The sequence below is a fragment of the Saprolegnia diclina genome (assembly GCF_000281045.1).
Source record: "Saprolegnia diclina VS20 unplaced genomic scaffold supercont1.72, whole genome shotgun sequence".
Lineage (NCBI taxonomy): Eukaryota > Oomycota > Saprolegniomycetes > Saprolegniales > Saprolegniaceae > Saprolegnia > Saprolegnia diclina.
The window spans coordinates 189,962-206,545 of NW_008246139.1; the positions used below are offsets into that span (position 1 = coordinate 189,962).

The 16,584-nt window shown below is 60.0% G+C and overlaps 2 protein-coding genes across 2 annotated transcripts; both read left to right on the forward strand.

Annotated features, from left to right (window-relative positions):
• The first annotated feature begins 347 nt into the window (after nucleotides 1–347).
• SDRG_14503 (hypothetical protein) lies at nucleotides 348–2,947 on the forward strand. Its single transcript, XM_008620637.1, has 11 exons — nucleotides 348–950; nucleotides 998–1,311; nucleotides 1,360–1,491; nucleotides 1,542–1,689; nucleotides 1,734–1,919; nucleotides 1,969–2,127; nucleotides 2,175–2,277; nucleotides 2,324–2,371; nucleotides 2,416–2,523; nucleotides 2,573–2,663; nucleotides 2,709–2,947. The coding sequence occupies exons 1-11, from the start codon at nucleotides 371–373 to the stop codon at nucleotides 2,868–2,870; spliced, it is 2,031 nt and encodes a 676-aa protein (XP_008618859.1). The 5' UTR covers nucleotides 348–370; the 3' UTR covers nucleotides 2,871–2,947.
• A 73-nt stretch (nucleotides 2,948–3,020) lies between these two features.
• SDRG_14504 (hypothetical protein) lies at nucleotides 3,021–16,584 on the forward strand. Its single transcript, XM_008620638.1, has 10 exons — nucleotides 3,021–3,260; nucleotides 3,313–3,364; nucleotides 3,411–3,708; nucleotides 3,754–3,891; nucleotides 3,942–4,064; nucleotides 4,108–6,919; nucleotides 7,021–8,309; nucleotides 8,359–15,443; nucleotides 15,488–16,340; nucleotides 16,396–16,584. Exons 1-10 carry the CDS (start codon nucleotides 3,052–3,054, stop codon nucleotides 16,578–16,580), a joined length of 13,044 nt encoding a protein of 4,347 aa, XP_008618860.1. The 5' UTR covers nucleotides 3,021–3,051; the 3' UTR covers nucleotides 16,581–16,584.

Here is a 16,584-nt window from a genome sequence, read left to right on the forward strand (position 1 = left end):
CATTTTTGACTGTCCGAGTGTATTGGCTCGAAAGTGCTTCACGAGAGCGCCACGTCATTGGTCATAGATTGTTGCTTCTAAACACACGCAACCTTTGGCCGAGTCGACACACTTCAACCTCATAAGTCGCGAGTCTAGAAGCCCAAAAAGGTATGATCTCACGCTCTCAGCTGTGCCCTACCCGTAACAGCGTCTTACAGGAGTATTACGCAAATGAACACTGCAAAAGATCGCACCACGACCGCAAGATGGCGTCCGAATAGCCTACAGAGTTCCAGACGCTTCTTGTTATCCGGAAGAATAAGAAAGAATCCAGCCACGCAGTCTCCTGGCTTGTGATTGGAGGAGCCACTTCTGCCACGACACCACGATGCGCAGGTACCTCGCCGGTCGCCGCCCATGGCGGTCGCTTCTGGCGCTGCCAGGCCGCGTCGCCGGCGTTGGCCCTCGGCGCACCTCGTCGCTCAGCCCGGACCAACGCGGCAACCTCGACATTTTGCGCACGCTGGCTGAGAGCCTCCAGACGATGCCAAAGTCCTTGAACAAGTGGACATCGGCCGACTGGTTCATGCGGCTGACAATGCTCTCGACGCACAACTCGACGCGCCACCATGTGCGCCGCAGCCAGCTGCATCGACCGGACGCCGTCCGCCTCTCGCTGGCCGAGGCAGCGATCGACGCGCCGTTTCTGCACGAGCTGCCATACTACATTCGCATCTGCGACGCCTCGTATGCGTTCACGACCAAAGGCTTTCTGCGCGAGAGCAAGCTGTCGATAGCGCCCGACGACATTCTCCAGCAGGAGCCCGGCGGTGTCTTTGCGCCCAAGTACTACTTGTACGTCGATCACGGCCGACACGAAGTCGTGCTCGTCATCCGCGGCAGCGCCAGCATCCAAGACTTTTGCACCGACATGTGCATGGACCACGAGCCCTTCCAGACCGGCTACGGTACGCTCGCTTTATATCTTGGCGATGCTTAGGTGTCTTGATCACAGGCCACCGCGGAATCGTTCACGCCGCGCATTGGCTCGACTGGAAGCTACGTGACGACATGATCAACATTGCTGCCGACTACCCAACCTACAGCGTACACGTCATGGGCCATAGCCTGGGTGCCGGCGCCGCAGCGCTCGTCTCGACGCTGTGGGCGACGGCGCTGCCTCGACTGCGCTGCCTTGCGTTCGCCCCACCGGCGTGCTTGACACTGGAGCTGGCCCAAGCGTGCGAAGGCCGCGTTGTCAGCGTAGTCTGCGGCGACGACTGCGTGCCACGGCTCAACAGCCACAACCTCGTGCGTCTCCAAGAAGAGGTAGAGTTGCCTGCGGTTGCAAGTGCGATATTGACACGTCTTCCATAGGTAGTAGCATTTGACATTTCGGCGGCGCTGAAGAGCATGATGGCCGACGAGATCGAAGCGCAAAAGTCGGTCGCGTCCGAGAGCTTCAAGCAGCTCCGCGAGGCCATGGCGATCGTCGACGAAATGAAAGAGGTACGTTTTACGAGGCTAATTCTTACCACGCGGCTCAGAGACGCACGCAGACAGCGTCGAGCATGGTACAAGCCACGAGCACTAACGACAAGTCGGCCATCATCGACAAGCTCTCGACGCAGTGGGTCAAGCTCGCCAAGCCGGCGCTGCCGACCGTCGAAGCCGATGTTGGACTCTTCCTCCGCGAAAACCGCGACAGTAGACGCCTTTCAAAGTACGCGAGCTAATGAACCATGATGTAGAGCTAACACAGCTCTGGACGACGGTCGAAGCGCAGGTGCAGCGCACCGAAGAGCTCCTCCGCCTCGACAAGCCCCAACTGCAAGCCCTCGCGCAGCTCAAAGCCAAACTCAACACCCAGGACATGGTGCTTTTGCGTCAAAAACTCGATTTTTTGGCGGTCAAGCCCGACAACGCAGCAACCAAAGGTAGTCGACAGGTCCTTTGCCACCGCCGTAGGAATACGCTGCTGCGTAGAGATCATGGCCAAGTGGAGCCGGCTCGACGTCAAGGTCATGGTGATGGAAGGCCTCCTCAAGTTTTTGCACGACCCAGAGAGGAAGCGGCAGCTCATTGCGCAGCTGGAGCTCCTACTTCGAGAGCTGGCGCGCGTCCGGTCGAGCAAAAATACCGGCCGTACACTGCCGCGCCTCGACTCAATTGCTGAACCATCGATGATGTAGTCAACGCGATGCTGGAGCCCTTGTCCAACCAAGTGTACGAGCTCTTGGTCAAGATCAAGTCTACGCTGCAACACGACAACTTGGCCGTGCCCCTCACAGCAAGGTAAACCACACCGCTCGTTTCCTCCAATGTATATAGCGTCATGTAGCTTTACATGGGACGCGCGGCCAAAGCAGCCGGCACCAGAGGCCGCGCCGTACGATCGAACTTGAACTTACGATGCTACTACTCTACTTGTAGGGAAAAACTGCTGCCCTTTCTCGAGCGAAAAGTGTTTGATATCGTGGACGGGTTTTGCGACGAGCTTCGCAAGGAGACAACGTCCATTCTGGAGCTGAGCCAAGCAGGGTATACATGCGTGTCGCATAGTCTCTCGCGTATAAAGTTGATATTGTAGGGACGGTGGTCTGGAGGCCCTACTTCAAATGGATCCTGCGCTCCAGACGGCACCGCTGTACCCCCCTGGGAAAGTCTACGTCCTTGAAAAAGTTAGCTCTTTTTTAGCCATTGAGGTGCTCATTGATTATGGCTAGGATCCGAGTGGGGCAACGCCAACTGTGTTGTCTGTGACGGCGGTGGACACGTACTTTAACCGGATCAACGTCTCGAACGACATGCTCCTCGATCACCTCTGCACGACGTACGAAGCATCCATCCTCTCGCTCCTTCCTCCGCCTCCCGCAAAAGACATGTAGCATTTTTTTAAGTACGAAATCGTACCTCGAAACAACGAATTCCTACCTGAAACAACGAATTCCTACCTAAAACAACGAATTCGTTCATGTGGTACGAATTAGCGCAACTAAACTTCTGTGCCGGTTTCACGGGCGGTTGTTGCCCTTCTACGCAGCTGTTGCGAGGCGTCGCGGCGGGCACATGGGACAGATCGCGTCGGCGCAAGGCGCGCCCGAGGCGCCGCGGCCCACCTCCTGGGATGACGTCGATGAGCTCCAGACGCAGCCCATCGACATTCCTCATTTTCTCTGGCGGGCCGAGGTCGAGGCAGGGTACTGGAAGCACCTCGAGGCGGCGCAGATCCAGCCAATTCGGTTCTTGGGCCAGCGCCTCACAGTCAAGCAGATTCGGTACTGTCGCTTCCCATATATATGCAGCCCATCGTCAGTATCAATGCAATAGCGGCAGCGCCGATACGACCAAGCCGCCGCTTCCCCCACTCGCACCCGACATGGTACATCTCGACACATGTTGAAACAACACTACTATGGACTCTGTAGTCGCCCGGCGCTGCGTTTCTCGCGATGCCGCAGCTCATGGATGAACACTGGATCTACCCGTTGTGTGCGCTCATCACCAACTCTGATGCGCGGACCGCCGAGATGGCCATGGCGGCGCTCAGCAGCATCATCGACTCGGGCAAGCGACAAGAGATGGCCGTTGACGCACGTGCGATTCCGAGCCTCTTGTCGCACCTGCCGCCTCTCAAAGCCAATTGGAGCGCGGCGCAGTTTGCGGTTCACGCGCCGCTGCAGCGCACGGCGTTCGACGTGCTCACTGCACTCTGCCACGACAACCGTACGTGTTGTAGTCATGCAAATAGGTAGGAATCTACGTTATTAGGGGCTGTGGCGCTCAACCTCATCGAGCTCCAAGTCGTCGAGCGAATCGTAGACGTGTGCAGTGCACCGACACCGACACTCGTACTAGAAGAGCGCAAGGCGAGTGCACTGCAGACGCTCTTGGAGCTGCTCAAGCAAGGTCGGACAAAAAAACATCATTCTCTCTAGAAAGTGCAATGTGAGATCTAGATGAGCTCAAGCGCGAGCTCGCGAGTACGCCCGTTGTCGGCATGCTTGTCGTGCTGGTCTCCAATACGCACGCGTCGATTGCATTTCACGCGCTCGCGAGCCTCTCGGAGCTCTTCCTTTGCGGTACACTCCCTTATTATATGCCATCGCCTCAGCGTGTACGCAGCACCGGCGCGGGAGGCCGCGATCGCCGCCGGCGTCATTCCGCTGCTACTGACGTGCCTTGTCTCGGCGACGCTGCCGCACTCGAACAAGACGCTGATTCTACAAGCCACGTACGCGCTCTCGATTCTAGCCACACACGTGGCCGACGCGTTTCCGCTCGACGATTCGGTCACGGCGATCTGCCACGTCATGGAGATCCTACGCGGCGCCCTCAAGCGGTCTCGGCTCGCGAGTCTTGTGTGCATGTTCATCACGGGTCTGAGCTGGCGCGTCCCGGCTTGCCACCGTTTCCAAGTCGCCTTGCGCGACCGGCCGAGCCCCAACTTGTTCGCGATTCTCGCAAGTTTGCTCATCGGCGGCTCCAACGACGTGATTTGTGCCGCGTCCATTGCTGTCGCCGCGCTTAGTCGCCAGTCCCCCGAGAGCGTCCACTCGTTTGTCAAGCTCGATGTGCATGTGACGCTGACAAAGCTCCTCGCGGCCAAAGATACGCGCGTCGCGACGTCCTCGGCCATGGCGCTGCATCGGTTTTTGCAGCCGTACCAGCTCGAGCTCGTACTTGGCGGCCGAATACGACCAGCGCCATGGCAAACCGAGATGACGCAGCTCATGCATTCGATGGGGGCTATGGACGTGCTCTTGACGACGATCCTTGCACCACCCACGTCAACTCAACCTGCGGACAAGCCCCCCGCATCAGCGTACGAGATCCAGTCGACGCTAGCGCTCTTTGGGTATGCGCAAAACAAGGCGGTGTGGGGCGCCACAGCGACCGTCCATCGCATGCTGCTGTACATGCATGCGGCCGACAACGAGCTACTTCTCGAGCTCCTCTTGCACGTGCAACTGTGTACAGCACCCGACCTCACCGCCTCGCCGCGACCGTTCTGCGATCTCTTTGTGAGTCATGGCGGCACCGAGATTGTACTCCCGCTACTCACGCCAAAGACCGCGCCCAAGTACCTCGTCGCGGGGCTTGCGATTTGGCTGCACTTGGCACTGGCCTACTATCGCGACGCATCCCCGCTGGTACCAGCGCACATTGAGACGATGCTGCAAGCGAGTTTGGGGCTCTGCGCCCACGTCCAAGACGTCTTTGTGCTCGCAGCAACGATCCGCGTCCTCGAAGTGCTCTCGGAGCCAAAGTGCTGCCTCGCCGAGACAACGTTGGCGACGATCTTGCGCGGCGACGCGCACCGCGTCACAAACTTACTGTTTGTGCACAAGGAAGAGATTCAATACAAGGCCGGGCTCGTCGTCGGGCGGCTCGTTCGCGCCGGCAACGGCGTGTACCTTCCACTCCAGAGCGCGTGTGCGCAGCTGCTCGTGCTGCTCGAGTCGCCGTCGCACGATGTCGCGTTTGCCGCCAGCCATGCGTGGGGCAATTTGCTCGTACTGCCAAGTCCGCTTGTCTGCTTTGGCGGCCAAGCCCCGTCGGCGGTGGCCAGTGTCTTGCGCCTCTTTTCAGTGCAAACGCAGCCCAAGCACCTCCGGGATGCAAGTCGAACGCTCTATCGCGCTTCGAAGTCCCATGAGGTCCAAGGCGAGCTGCTCCGGTCCGGCATGTCGATCCTCGAAGGGCTCGTCCGGCACGCCCTCGACGTGGTCGGGCACCACACGATGCTGACGCTCACCGAGATGGGCAAAACTCCGATGTACCGGCCGTCCGTGCTCTCGCCATCGGTGCTTTTGCTCTTCCAAGACCTCTTTCTCTCGTTGCCAGAGACTCCCGTGGTGCCACCGGCCCGGCTGCTCCAAAACAAACTCGACGCACTGTACTTTGTAGCGCACGTGTGCGTCGACGCCGCGTCACAGCATACCGTCCTAGTCGCGGGTCTCGTCGACCATACGATGGCGCTGGTCCTGACGCCGTCGCCCGATGAGGTATCAGCGCTCAAGCTCGCTGCGCTCACGGCACTTGCGACGCTCTGCAGCGCGGACGACGCGACGCGCGACCACATTCTCATCGAGCCGATTGTCGCAGCCGTGCTGAGGCTTCTGGATCCACCCGAGATGGCGCACCTGGAGCTCCTCACGCAGTGCCTCACGATCGTACTGCACCTGTTGGACGCACCGCGGGCGCAGCTGCTCATTGGCAAGAGTCCGCTCGTTGGCAACATTGTGCAGACGCTGCAAGTCCTCGACAACAACGTGCGGTCGCTGGCCTGCCAAGTCCTTGCCAAGCTCGCGTTCCGCTGCGACGGTGTGAAAGCCGACATGTCGCGCATGGACGCACTCAACATTTTGCTCAACCTCGTCTGCCTCGAGTCGCTCGGATCACGTGTGCAGCGCGATGCATTGCATGCGCTCGGGACGCTCGTGGGTACGGCGTCGCCGGCGTCCAAGACCAACAAGCAGGAGCTGTTTGACCTCCCACAGTCGATCCAGCTCACGAAAATGCTGTCGCGGCCCGATGGCGCCCATGCGGCAGCGCTCGAGACAGCGGCGCTCGTCCTCGCGGTCTTGGCCAACGCCACGTACCATTCGCCGCGCAACCAGCGGCTTCTGCAGACGCTTGAAATGCCGGTCGTGGCGCTCACCGACGTCTTCTTTGACGCCCCGTCGTCGTTGACGGAGCCCATCGCGGTACAAGCGCTTCGCGTGCTGGCCAATTTGACGTCGCACGCCGAAAATCGGCGCAACATGGCGCGGGACCCGGCCCTCTTTCGAGCCTTGCTTCGCGCGCTGCAGTCGGACGTCGCGCAATTGCATCGATTCAGCGCGTTGGCGATGGCCCATCTCGCGACGGGCAGCGACGACCACCGCATCCTCATGGGCTCTTTTGGCGGCCTTTTGCCCGCGCTGGCCGAACGGTACCGTGTTGTTTGCATTTGAGTGTTGATTTTTTTCATTTCTCAAATTTTCAGATTTTGCTTCATTTTTCGTTGCACGTAACAATCTAATGCTGTGCTAGACTCAACGCCAAGCACCCGCTCGTGCTCGAAAATGTGTGTTTTGCCATCACAAAACTCGGCGCGCACGGCGGCAACCAGATCATTTTTGGCGCCAACTTGGTCTTTGAACGGCTGTTGCCGCTCGCGGTGCACAATGACGTGGCAGTCCAGAAGATGGCCGTGAACGCGATCGCGGTTTTGATCGACGGCAACGAGAAGAACAAAGTGTCGCTGGTCGAATGCAACGCGATTCCGATCCTCTGCGGCCTCGTCAACCAGCTCGACAGCGTCCACTCGCGCGTACTCGAGTGTGCGATGCAAACGCTCTCGGGGCTCGTGGCCGCGCAGGTGATTGAAGTGAGCAAGTACCTCGACCCGCGCGTGGTGATTCGGCTCTTGAGCAGCGTCAACGCCAAGCTCCAGCGCACGTCCTTGACACTGCTTGCGTCTTTGACCAAAGAGTCGTTCAACAAGGTGCGGTACGGCGAGAAGGACTGCATGGAGGCTGTCGTGCAGTGCCTCAACAGCCACCTCAGTACGGGCACCAGCGACCGCGTCGAGAATGACGCAACGTCGCTCTTGGACTCGGAAGCCGACTTGATGTTGGTCGAACTCGCGGCGACGTCACTCGCCAACCTCTCGTTCGAACCACTCAACACGACGGCCATCATTGAAGCCAACGGCACAGTCAGCTGCGTCCAGCGTCTCGGCGAGCTCATTGACGCAGCGCTCGTCCTGTCGTTCGAGTCGTCGCCGCAAAAGCCCAACAAGCGCCAAAGCCCCAAGAAACCGGCCACGCAGCACGGCAGTAGCAGCAACAACAACAACCATGACGACGACGAACAGAGCCGCGCGTATGTGGCAGACGAGACGCCGACCAAAGTCGCGATCCCGCTTCTCATCACGCGCCCGATGCAGTGTGCCCACATCCTCGAGCAATGCGCGCTCATACTCAACAACTGCGCGCACGCCATCTTGGCGGGCCGGTACGTCACCGAAGACCTTGTCGGTACCGTCACCATGATGCTCGGCCACGCGAGCGACCTCGTCAAGAAGTGCGCGTGCTTTACACTGACGATTTGGTGCTCGAAGGTCGAGCTGCACCAAGGCTACGTCATGAACCAGCCAGGCGTGCTCACGACGCTGATTGGGCTGCTCAACTCGTCGAACGCGGGGATCCTCGAGGCCGCGCTCTGGGTGCTCACCAAGCTCTCGGGCTACCGCGACAACCACATTCAGATGGCCAACTGCGACATTGTGCGCATTTTAGAAGCACTTATCTTTCGCTTCCACACGTCGATTGGCTCGGGTACGCGCCCATGTCTCATAGTCCTCGATGGAACGAGGCTGCATCGTAGGTGTTTTGGACCGAGCCATCCGGCTTCTTGGCAACCTCGCACTCCACGACCCGATTCGAGGGCTCGTCAAGTGCGAGGGGCTTGTCGCGGGTCCGCTGCACAGCATTTTGGAGCACCAGCTGCAGCCGCATCCGGCGCCTGTGATTGAGGCGGGACCGATTCTCCACTGCAAGAACATTGCGCGGCTTATGGGCATCCTCCTCGGCGAAGACGCGCTCAAGCTCTTCTTCCCCAAGAAGACGCTCGGCCTCCTCAAGCGCATTTACATTGCCGACTCGACGTTGGTCAAGGTCCGGCGCAACATCATCCTCGTCTTCTTCCTTCTCTCGGGGATTGAAGAGCACCGATTTGGGATCGCGTCTGGCGAGAAGGACTCGGTCGTGCCCAAGCTCGTGCAAGCGCTGGCCCTCGACGAGCACGAGCTCTTTGTGCGGGCCAATATTTTAGCTATGTTTTCGCTCTGGAGCCAGCACGAAGGTCTCTGCCACCTGCTCTACCTCTGCGAGATTGCTGAGACGCTGTTGAAATACATGGTGGTCACCGAGTTTGAAGCCGATCACTACGCCGCCATCATCGTCCATCATCTCTCGAGCTTGAAGGAGCAAGTGCGCAAGCGCCTCGCCATGGAAGGCACGACCGAGCTTGCGCTCTCGCTGCTCAAGCAATGCCTTGAGACACCGATCCCGAACGACCCGTTCGCCTTCAGCTGCGCGGGCATCCTTGCGAATCTCACGGTTCACGACGATGCCAAGGCGATCGTGGTGCATGTCGGCGGCCTCCCGACGCTCCTGACGTACCTCGGGCTCAAGATCGACGATGTTGTCCACGGTGGCCCCAATGCGATCCTGGATAGCCTTGCCAAAGTCCTCGCCAACCTCTCGTTCGACGACGCGTGCAAGGTTGAGATGCTGCGACTGCACACGATTCCGCTTGTGCTCCAGGTGCTACAGCGGCGCCTGGCCAACTTTGTGGGCGTGGAAAACTACGTCCTGTGCCTTGGCAACCTCTCGACTGTCCATGGCGCCATCGGGCAGCTCGAAGTCGCCAGTGCGATACCAACGTTGTTTTCGCATTTGGAAGCGCACCAAACTAGCTCGCCCTGGGTGGCCAAGTGCGTTATCTGGACCATCTCCAACATGACGATGCACTCGACCAAGAGCAAGTACCAAGTGCTCGAGTATCCCACCGGCCTTCTCCTCGTGCTCTCACTGCTCAACACCGAGACGAGCAAGCAGACGGACACGATCATCGAGTGTACGATGACGTGCCTGAGCTGCCTCGCGACCGAGCCCCCGATTGCGGCCGGCCTCGCAGCGTGCGCCACGATTCCCTTGATCTTGCGCTACCTCGAGCCCGACGTGCGCCAGAGTCTCCAGCGCAAGGCGGTCAAGACCATCAACTCGCTCGCAACATTTGGGTTTGCCGACTATATGGAGGACCTCTCGCACACGCACACGCGGCTCCTCTCGATCGCGTCCGAGGGTCACCAGAGCATTGCGCCCACCGCGATGGCGGCGCTGCGTCGCATTTCGCATCTGCGCAACGAGTCGCCCCAAGTACTCTGCGAACATGTCAACGGCATTGACGCGCTGCTCCAGCTACTCCAAAGCGAATCGACGAGCACGGTGCTCGACGCGCTCCACTTGCTGCATCATATTGCAGTCGAGACCGCGCCGATTCTGAGGAACGCGCAGTACTTTGCGACCCGGCAATCGTGTACGCTGGCGACTACGCTCCTCGGCGACGACTGCAGCACCGAGATGGGCGACGCTGTCGTGCGCTTTGCAGCCTTCTTAATTCAAAACTCGCAGTTTGACACGGGCATGGCGGCAAGCGACGAAGACTGGCCGCTTGTGCTCACCCGCCTGAGTCGATGGTGGGACGGCCTCGATGCGTTCGAGACGCACGAGCTGACGCCAAGTCTGCTCGCTGCCGTCGACAGCTTTATGCGGGACAAGACGTTCATTGGCAAGCACTATGGCCCGACGATTCTGTCGGCCTCGAGTCTCCAACGAATCGCCAGCAGCCTCCTCAAGCTCCTCAAGGGGCACATCGACCCCGTACTGCATGGCACGCGGGCGTTGGTGCACTTGGCATGCGCGTCACTGCACTATCAAAAAACGCTCTTTGAGGTAGGCTTTGCGAGACAGCTCTCGCATGTGCTCCTCGCGGCTCCTGAGACCACGTGTCCGGACGTCTTGTGGCTCGTCTTGCTACAAGGTATTTTGCTCTACACCCACGACATAGTCGCCCGGGAGATGTACATGGAGATATCGACGGCAGATGCGCTCTTGCGGCTCCTTTTTCATTCGAACCTCGTCGTCGCTGCCAGAGCGTTGGAGATTGTACATCTGCTGGTCGCGCAGCCGCTCGGTCAGCGTGCATTTCGGGCGGCCGAGGCCATTATGCACCTCACGACCAAACTCCGCAGTGAAGAGGATACGACGAACCAAGTCCGGCTTGTGCAGAGCCTCGTGCTGCTCTGGGACGAGGCCGAGACGACCGTGCGTGCATTTGTTACCGCCGAGACAGTGCCGCTGCTCATGGGGCCGTGTCTCGTACGTCACTCGACCGACACGTTGATCTTGCTGCACTGTCTCTCGCTCTCAGCGCGCTTCCACGCCTCGCTCTTTTGCTTTGCAGAGAGCTTTCTCGATCGACTGCGCAGTCGCACGCAGTGGACGTCGTCCGACACGGTTCTTGTGCTCCGCATTCTTGTCAACTTCTGCTGGGCCGTCGACTCGTACATGCTGCGGATGGTCGACTGCGGGCTCTTGCGAACGCTGCTGCCGGTGGCGCAGTGGGTGTGGGCGCCGTTCAACTCGGAGGCCCGCGCCAGCACCGTGCCCGAGGCTACCTGGGAAAAGGAAGTCGAGTTCGTCTTGAAGCTCCTCGCGCGAATCACATACGACCCGGCACTGCGCCTCACGTTCGTCGACGGCGCCGAAATTCCGGATATTTTGGCGTTGCTCAAGCCGCCGCTGCGCCATGGCAACGACTGGGACGACCTTGGTCTGCTTGAGAACGGCGCCGAAACCATCGCCAACCTTGCGATGGTCAAGGACATTCAGATCATCTTGATTGTCGAAGACGGCGTGACGTACATGGCGCAGCTGTTGCTGCTGCTGCCGGCCAAGCACACGCGGCTCACGCGGCGCCTCGTCCGCGCGATCCACAACCTCTCGTACGACTTGGAGGTCCAGGCGATCCTGGCGGCGCAGCAGACGTTTCCTTACTTTATCCAGCACATCGCGTCGCTCAGTGGTCTCCCGTTGCTGCCACCGCCCGATGCGACATCGCTGGACGTGAACGCGAGTCACCATGTGGCCGCCATGGCTGTGTGCATCGTCCACGACATCTCCAATACGGTCCAGTGGGTCGATGGTCTCGTAGAGATGGGCGCCCAGCGCGGCTTGGCAGCCTTGCTGCACCACAAGGCGCTGGGTGCGTGGTCGGATGCAGCGATCGATCTCGAGTCGCTCGTGCTCGAGACACTTGGCAACCTCTCGCACACGGCGTTCGTGGAAACGCTCGTCACCGATGGTGTCGCGTTGCACTTTGGACAGTTTGTCGTATCGTACTTGGGCGTCCTTGCGCTGACGCCACCCGGACCGCGCAAGCAGCTGCAGTTTGGCTGGGCGCTGCACGGTTTGAGTACGCTCTGTGTGCGCAGCGCGAGTGCCCGGCAGCAACTCGCGACGAACGCCAAGTGCATCTTGGACGTTGCGCACTGGCTCGTGGCCTTGCACGAGGCCCCTTTGCCCAATCAGATGGACGCGGTGGCGCTGCTATCGAGTCTGTGTCGCGTTGAGAGCAGCCGGAATGCGCTCGCCCCCAAGGTGCCCCCCAGCCTTTTGGACCGCACGGTGGACGTGGCGCTGCACGCGGACGCTACGGAGGCGGGCCAAGCGGCGGCGCTGGCGTTGCTTGCGCACCTCCTGGGTCCGGACGTGGACGTTGTCGATCAGAACGGATGGTCCTTTGCATTTGCAGACACCTTGTCGTCGTCGGTTTTGCTGCACGATGCCATTGGACGCCAGCGGTCTGAGGCCTGCTATACGAATGGTCTCCAGCTTCTCCATGGGTGTCTACGCCACACCAAGCTCCTCACGCACAAAGTGCCGACGACCATGTACCTTCTCGTTCTTGCCGCTCTGCATGCGAGTCCCACGCCGACGCTCGACTTTCGATACGCCCTCGGGATCCTCGAGATTGCTGTCGAGCATATTGAAAGCCGGCGCCAGCTCGTCGAGACTCAAGCCCTCGATGCGCTCTTGCTCGGCTTGGCGGACGCCCCCACGAGTCTCTCACTGCCCGCGCTCCAAGAAGTGCTTCGAAAGCTGCTCCTGGAGGCCATGGAGGTGTACGTCGAGCGCGACCCGGCCCTCGTGGCCATCGTGGCGTCGGTGCTCACAGCGATACCTAACCCGCTGCTCGTCGACACGGCCCTGGCGTTTCTCGGGCACTTGGCATTGGCTGGCGGTGTCCTTGCCGGCGCGGTCATTGCGTCGGTGCAGGCTGAGATGCGCTTGCTGCAGCTCCTCTCTCGTCATGTCGAGCAGGTGCACGCCACCACGTGTTCGCGGGCGAGTGTCAACGTCGCGCGCTTCATCTCGTACGAAGACATGCTGCGCGTCTACCTCTTTGCCATGACGTTCCGACGTCACGCGTCGGATCGTCCGCTCACGCCCGGATCGCTGTGGATGACCGACCGCAACATTGCGTCGTGTTTCATCATGGACCTTCTCTACTGGTTCTCGTCGCAGCAGCACACGGTGACGCGCCACTTTGGGTCCATGTACCCGGATCTCATTCTGGCCACGCCGCTGCTCGTGCAAATGGCCTACCCAAAAGAAGCGTCGCACGCGCCGCTGCCGGGCGTCCACTACTTTGATCATGTCCAAGAAGACATTCTGCATGAGCTGCTAGTCATCATCACGGCGTCGCCTTTTGGCGATACGATTGCGCAAGCGTGCATATATGCGCTCATCGAAATGCACGCGTGGTGGGGCGCTGAGTCGCTCCTCGTGGCGCTTCTCCAAGCCCTACCGGCGAAAACGGAGCTTTTGATGAAGCTCTCGGCCCTTCTCGAACCCGCGCCGACACCGACCCTTCGGTTCCTGATGCTCCTCGTGACCACCGACGCGCTTGTCGACGACTTGAAGGCCGTTGGCGTCAAGGAAAACCTCGAGTCGCTCGAGGTGCCGGACGAAGCCGACCAGTCGATGCGGTCGGCGCTGCTGAATTTACTCGGCTACTCGGTGGACCTCTCGCTGGCCTTTGTCGCCGACTTGCAGCGCTTTGCGGCGTGTCTTCGTGACCCGCTCGAACGCACGCAGCTCATGGCTGGCATGCAAACTACCCTGGCGATGCATGTGGTGACCGAGCCCGACGTCCTTGCGCAAGCACTCCCGCTCCTCGTGCGCGAGCTCACGCGTGACGTGGCATTTCTCAACGATGTCGTGCATTGCCTCGTCCACTTTGTCTCGTTCGAGTGCTTTCCCGATTACTGCGTTGACCCATCGACCGTCCTACGTGCTTATCTGGAGCGCTTTCATTCCTTCTCGCCCAAGAGCCACGACGCGCTCATGGACATTCTAGTGTCTTTGCACGACGCTGGCGTGCCCGCGGACGCATTTGGCTTCTTTGCGCTCGACTCCAAGGACGGGTTTGAGCCGCTTCCGAGTCTTCTGCGGCTTGCAGCCGACCTTCTTGGTGCGAATATCGCCGCCGCGTCCCGCATGCTGCACTTTGCCTGGCTCCAAGCCATGCATGAGACACACGTTGTTGTGCTCTTGGCGCAGCATGCGTCGCTTCTGACACCGTTCTGTGTGCTGCTACATCAGCTCCCGCCGGTGCCCAAGCCCGGGGCGAAGCGCGGCCCGCGTCACGCCGGGTGGACGCCCTCGCAGATCGCGCAGTTTGATGTCGTGCAAATGATTCAGAGTATGGCCGCCTTGACGTGGGCTCCGTCGTCCTTATGCGAAGCCACGAGCCTCTTCATGCGTCTTATTGACGTGCTGGGCACGTTTCCCGTCCAGACAGCGCCCAAAGTCCAGGCACTTCAAACCCAGTACCTCTCCGATATCTCGAAAATCGTGCACCGGCTCAGCATTTTCGTGGCCGACGACACGTTTGACTTGGACGACGGCTTCAAGCGGCTCGTGGGCTACCTCGACGTGTCGCCCAAGCCCGGCCCTGTCCAGCTCGCGCTTTATCAGCTGGTCGCAAACGTCTCCAAGCTGCCGTCCGTCGTGCTGTCGCTGCACCGGCTCCAGTGCCTCGAGACGCTCGTCCACCGCTTTCCGAAAGTTCATCTCGACTACCAACTGTATGTGCTCGCAGCCTTGGCCAACGCCGCGCAAACCGGCCTTGAGTCCGAGATTGTGAGTCGCTTGGCAATCGAAGCGAACGCTGTCCACGCTCTCTTGCGGGGGCTGCAGACGTACACGCGCGAACCGCAAGCGCATGCGGCGTTTCTACTGTCGGCGCTTTTGCTGCATTACCCGGACGTCGGCGGGTCCATTGAGTGCGTCACAACACTCATCGAATGCCTCGAGGCTGTCGACATGATTGTCGTACAGCACGTGCTCGTGGCGCTGAGTGCGATCCTGCACGTCGAGCCGACGCAGGAGACGCTCTTGCGACACGCCACCGTGCCGGTGTTGGCGCAGATTCTTCAGAAAAGCGACTACGTCTGCACCGAGCACGTGCTGCGCATTTTAGCAGTCCTGTGCTCGCAGCACGCGGCCATTTGTCGGCGGGTCGTCGCATCCAACCTCTTGGGCATCTTGCTCTCGACCGTGCGCAATGTGGCGGAAATTGAGAGTCGACCTCATGACGTCTTTCACGCGGCGTGGGTCCTCTCGTGCCTCACCAAGGACAAGGACTTGGCAGGCCGCATCGACGACTTTGATGGGACATTTTTTGCGTTTCTTCATGGGTCGCTCGCGCATTTTACGCTCAAAACACTCAGCAAACTGCTGCGCATGCTCAGCCATGTCTGGGGCTACGTCCTTCCGGTAACCCGCGAGCTCGTGAGTCCGTATGTGAAGGCCCTCTTGACGATTCTACCGCGCTGCGACGTACGTTGTCTAGGCTTGATATATGGATCAACTCATATGCATAGAACACGACGCTGGTCAAGAACGGCGTGCACGTGCTCTGCATACTGTTCTTGCATCCATCGCTCGAAGACGAGCCCGAGCTCATTGAAGCACTAGCCCAAAGCTTCTTCTCGTACTTGCACGATGCCAACAGCAAACTCGTGGTGTATTGCCTTCGTGCGCTCACGGCCGGCGTCGTTGCAGAGGCACTCCCCGAGCACCTCATTCGCGCCCACTTTGACGTCCAGGCCAACGTCCTTCACGTGCTGCATTTGCTCGTGCCCGAGGCGTACAATGGCGGTGAGCACAACCGTCTCCTCTGCGTGCTGCAGTTTCTCAATGCGATTTCGACGGATGAGAGTACGCTGCCGATGCTCACACCATTGGCGGTGCCGCCGCTCTGGCACGTCCTCGAGTCGTCGCCGCTCGAGTCGTTCAACGACTGCACAATCAAAGAGACGTTGTTGCTGCTGAGCACGTTGACGCGGGTGGCGTCGCCGGTGCTGAGCCTCACGCCACTCTTGGTCGCGGCGCTCAAGCAGCTCCTCTTGCTGCTCGACCAAGACGACGCGCCGAGTTGTGTCTACTACGCCGACGGTCTCCATGTTCTCATCAACTTGACGGCGGTCGCCGAGCTTGCGCAGTCGCTCGTGCTCCATGGCGCGCTCAACTTGCTGCTCGACATGTTCGTAGGCGGCGACGAGACGCATGTGCCACTGGTGTTGCTCGGGATTGCGTCGCTTTCGAGTGACGCGCTGGCCCAGCAAACGGTTGATTTCACGCCGATCTTGGCCAAGCTCATGCATTTGGTGGTCTCGTCGCCACCGACGGTGCAAGCCACGTGTGTGTGGGTCGTCTCCAACATTGCGAGCCTCGGTACGTTTGTTTCAGTTGGGCGTCCGAGTGGAGAGTGATGGGGTTGCTTGACTAGATGCGGTCCGGCGCCAACTCAATGCTCAAAATGGCGCGTCGGTGTTGCAGTCCCTTCTGAACGAAGTGACCAACCCCGCCCTCTCGGCGACAAATAGCCGGCCAGTGTCGTCGAGCAAGCGCATTCGCGACCACGCCCCGAAAGCGCTCAAAGACCTTGGGTTCACACCGCTCAACCCGCGCTAGCCCT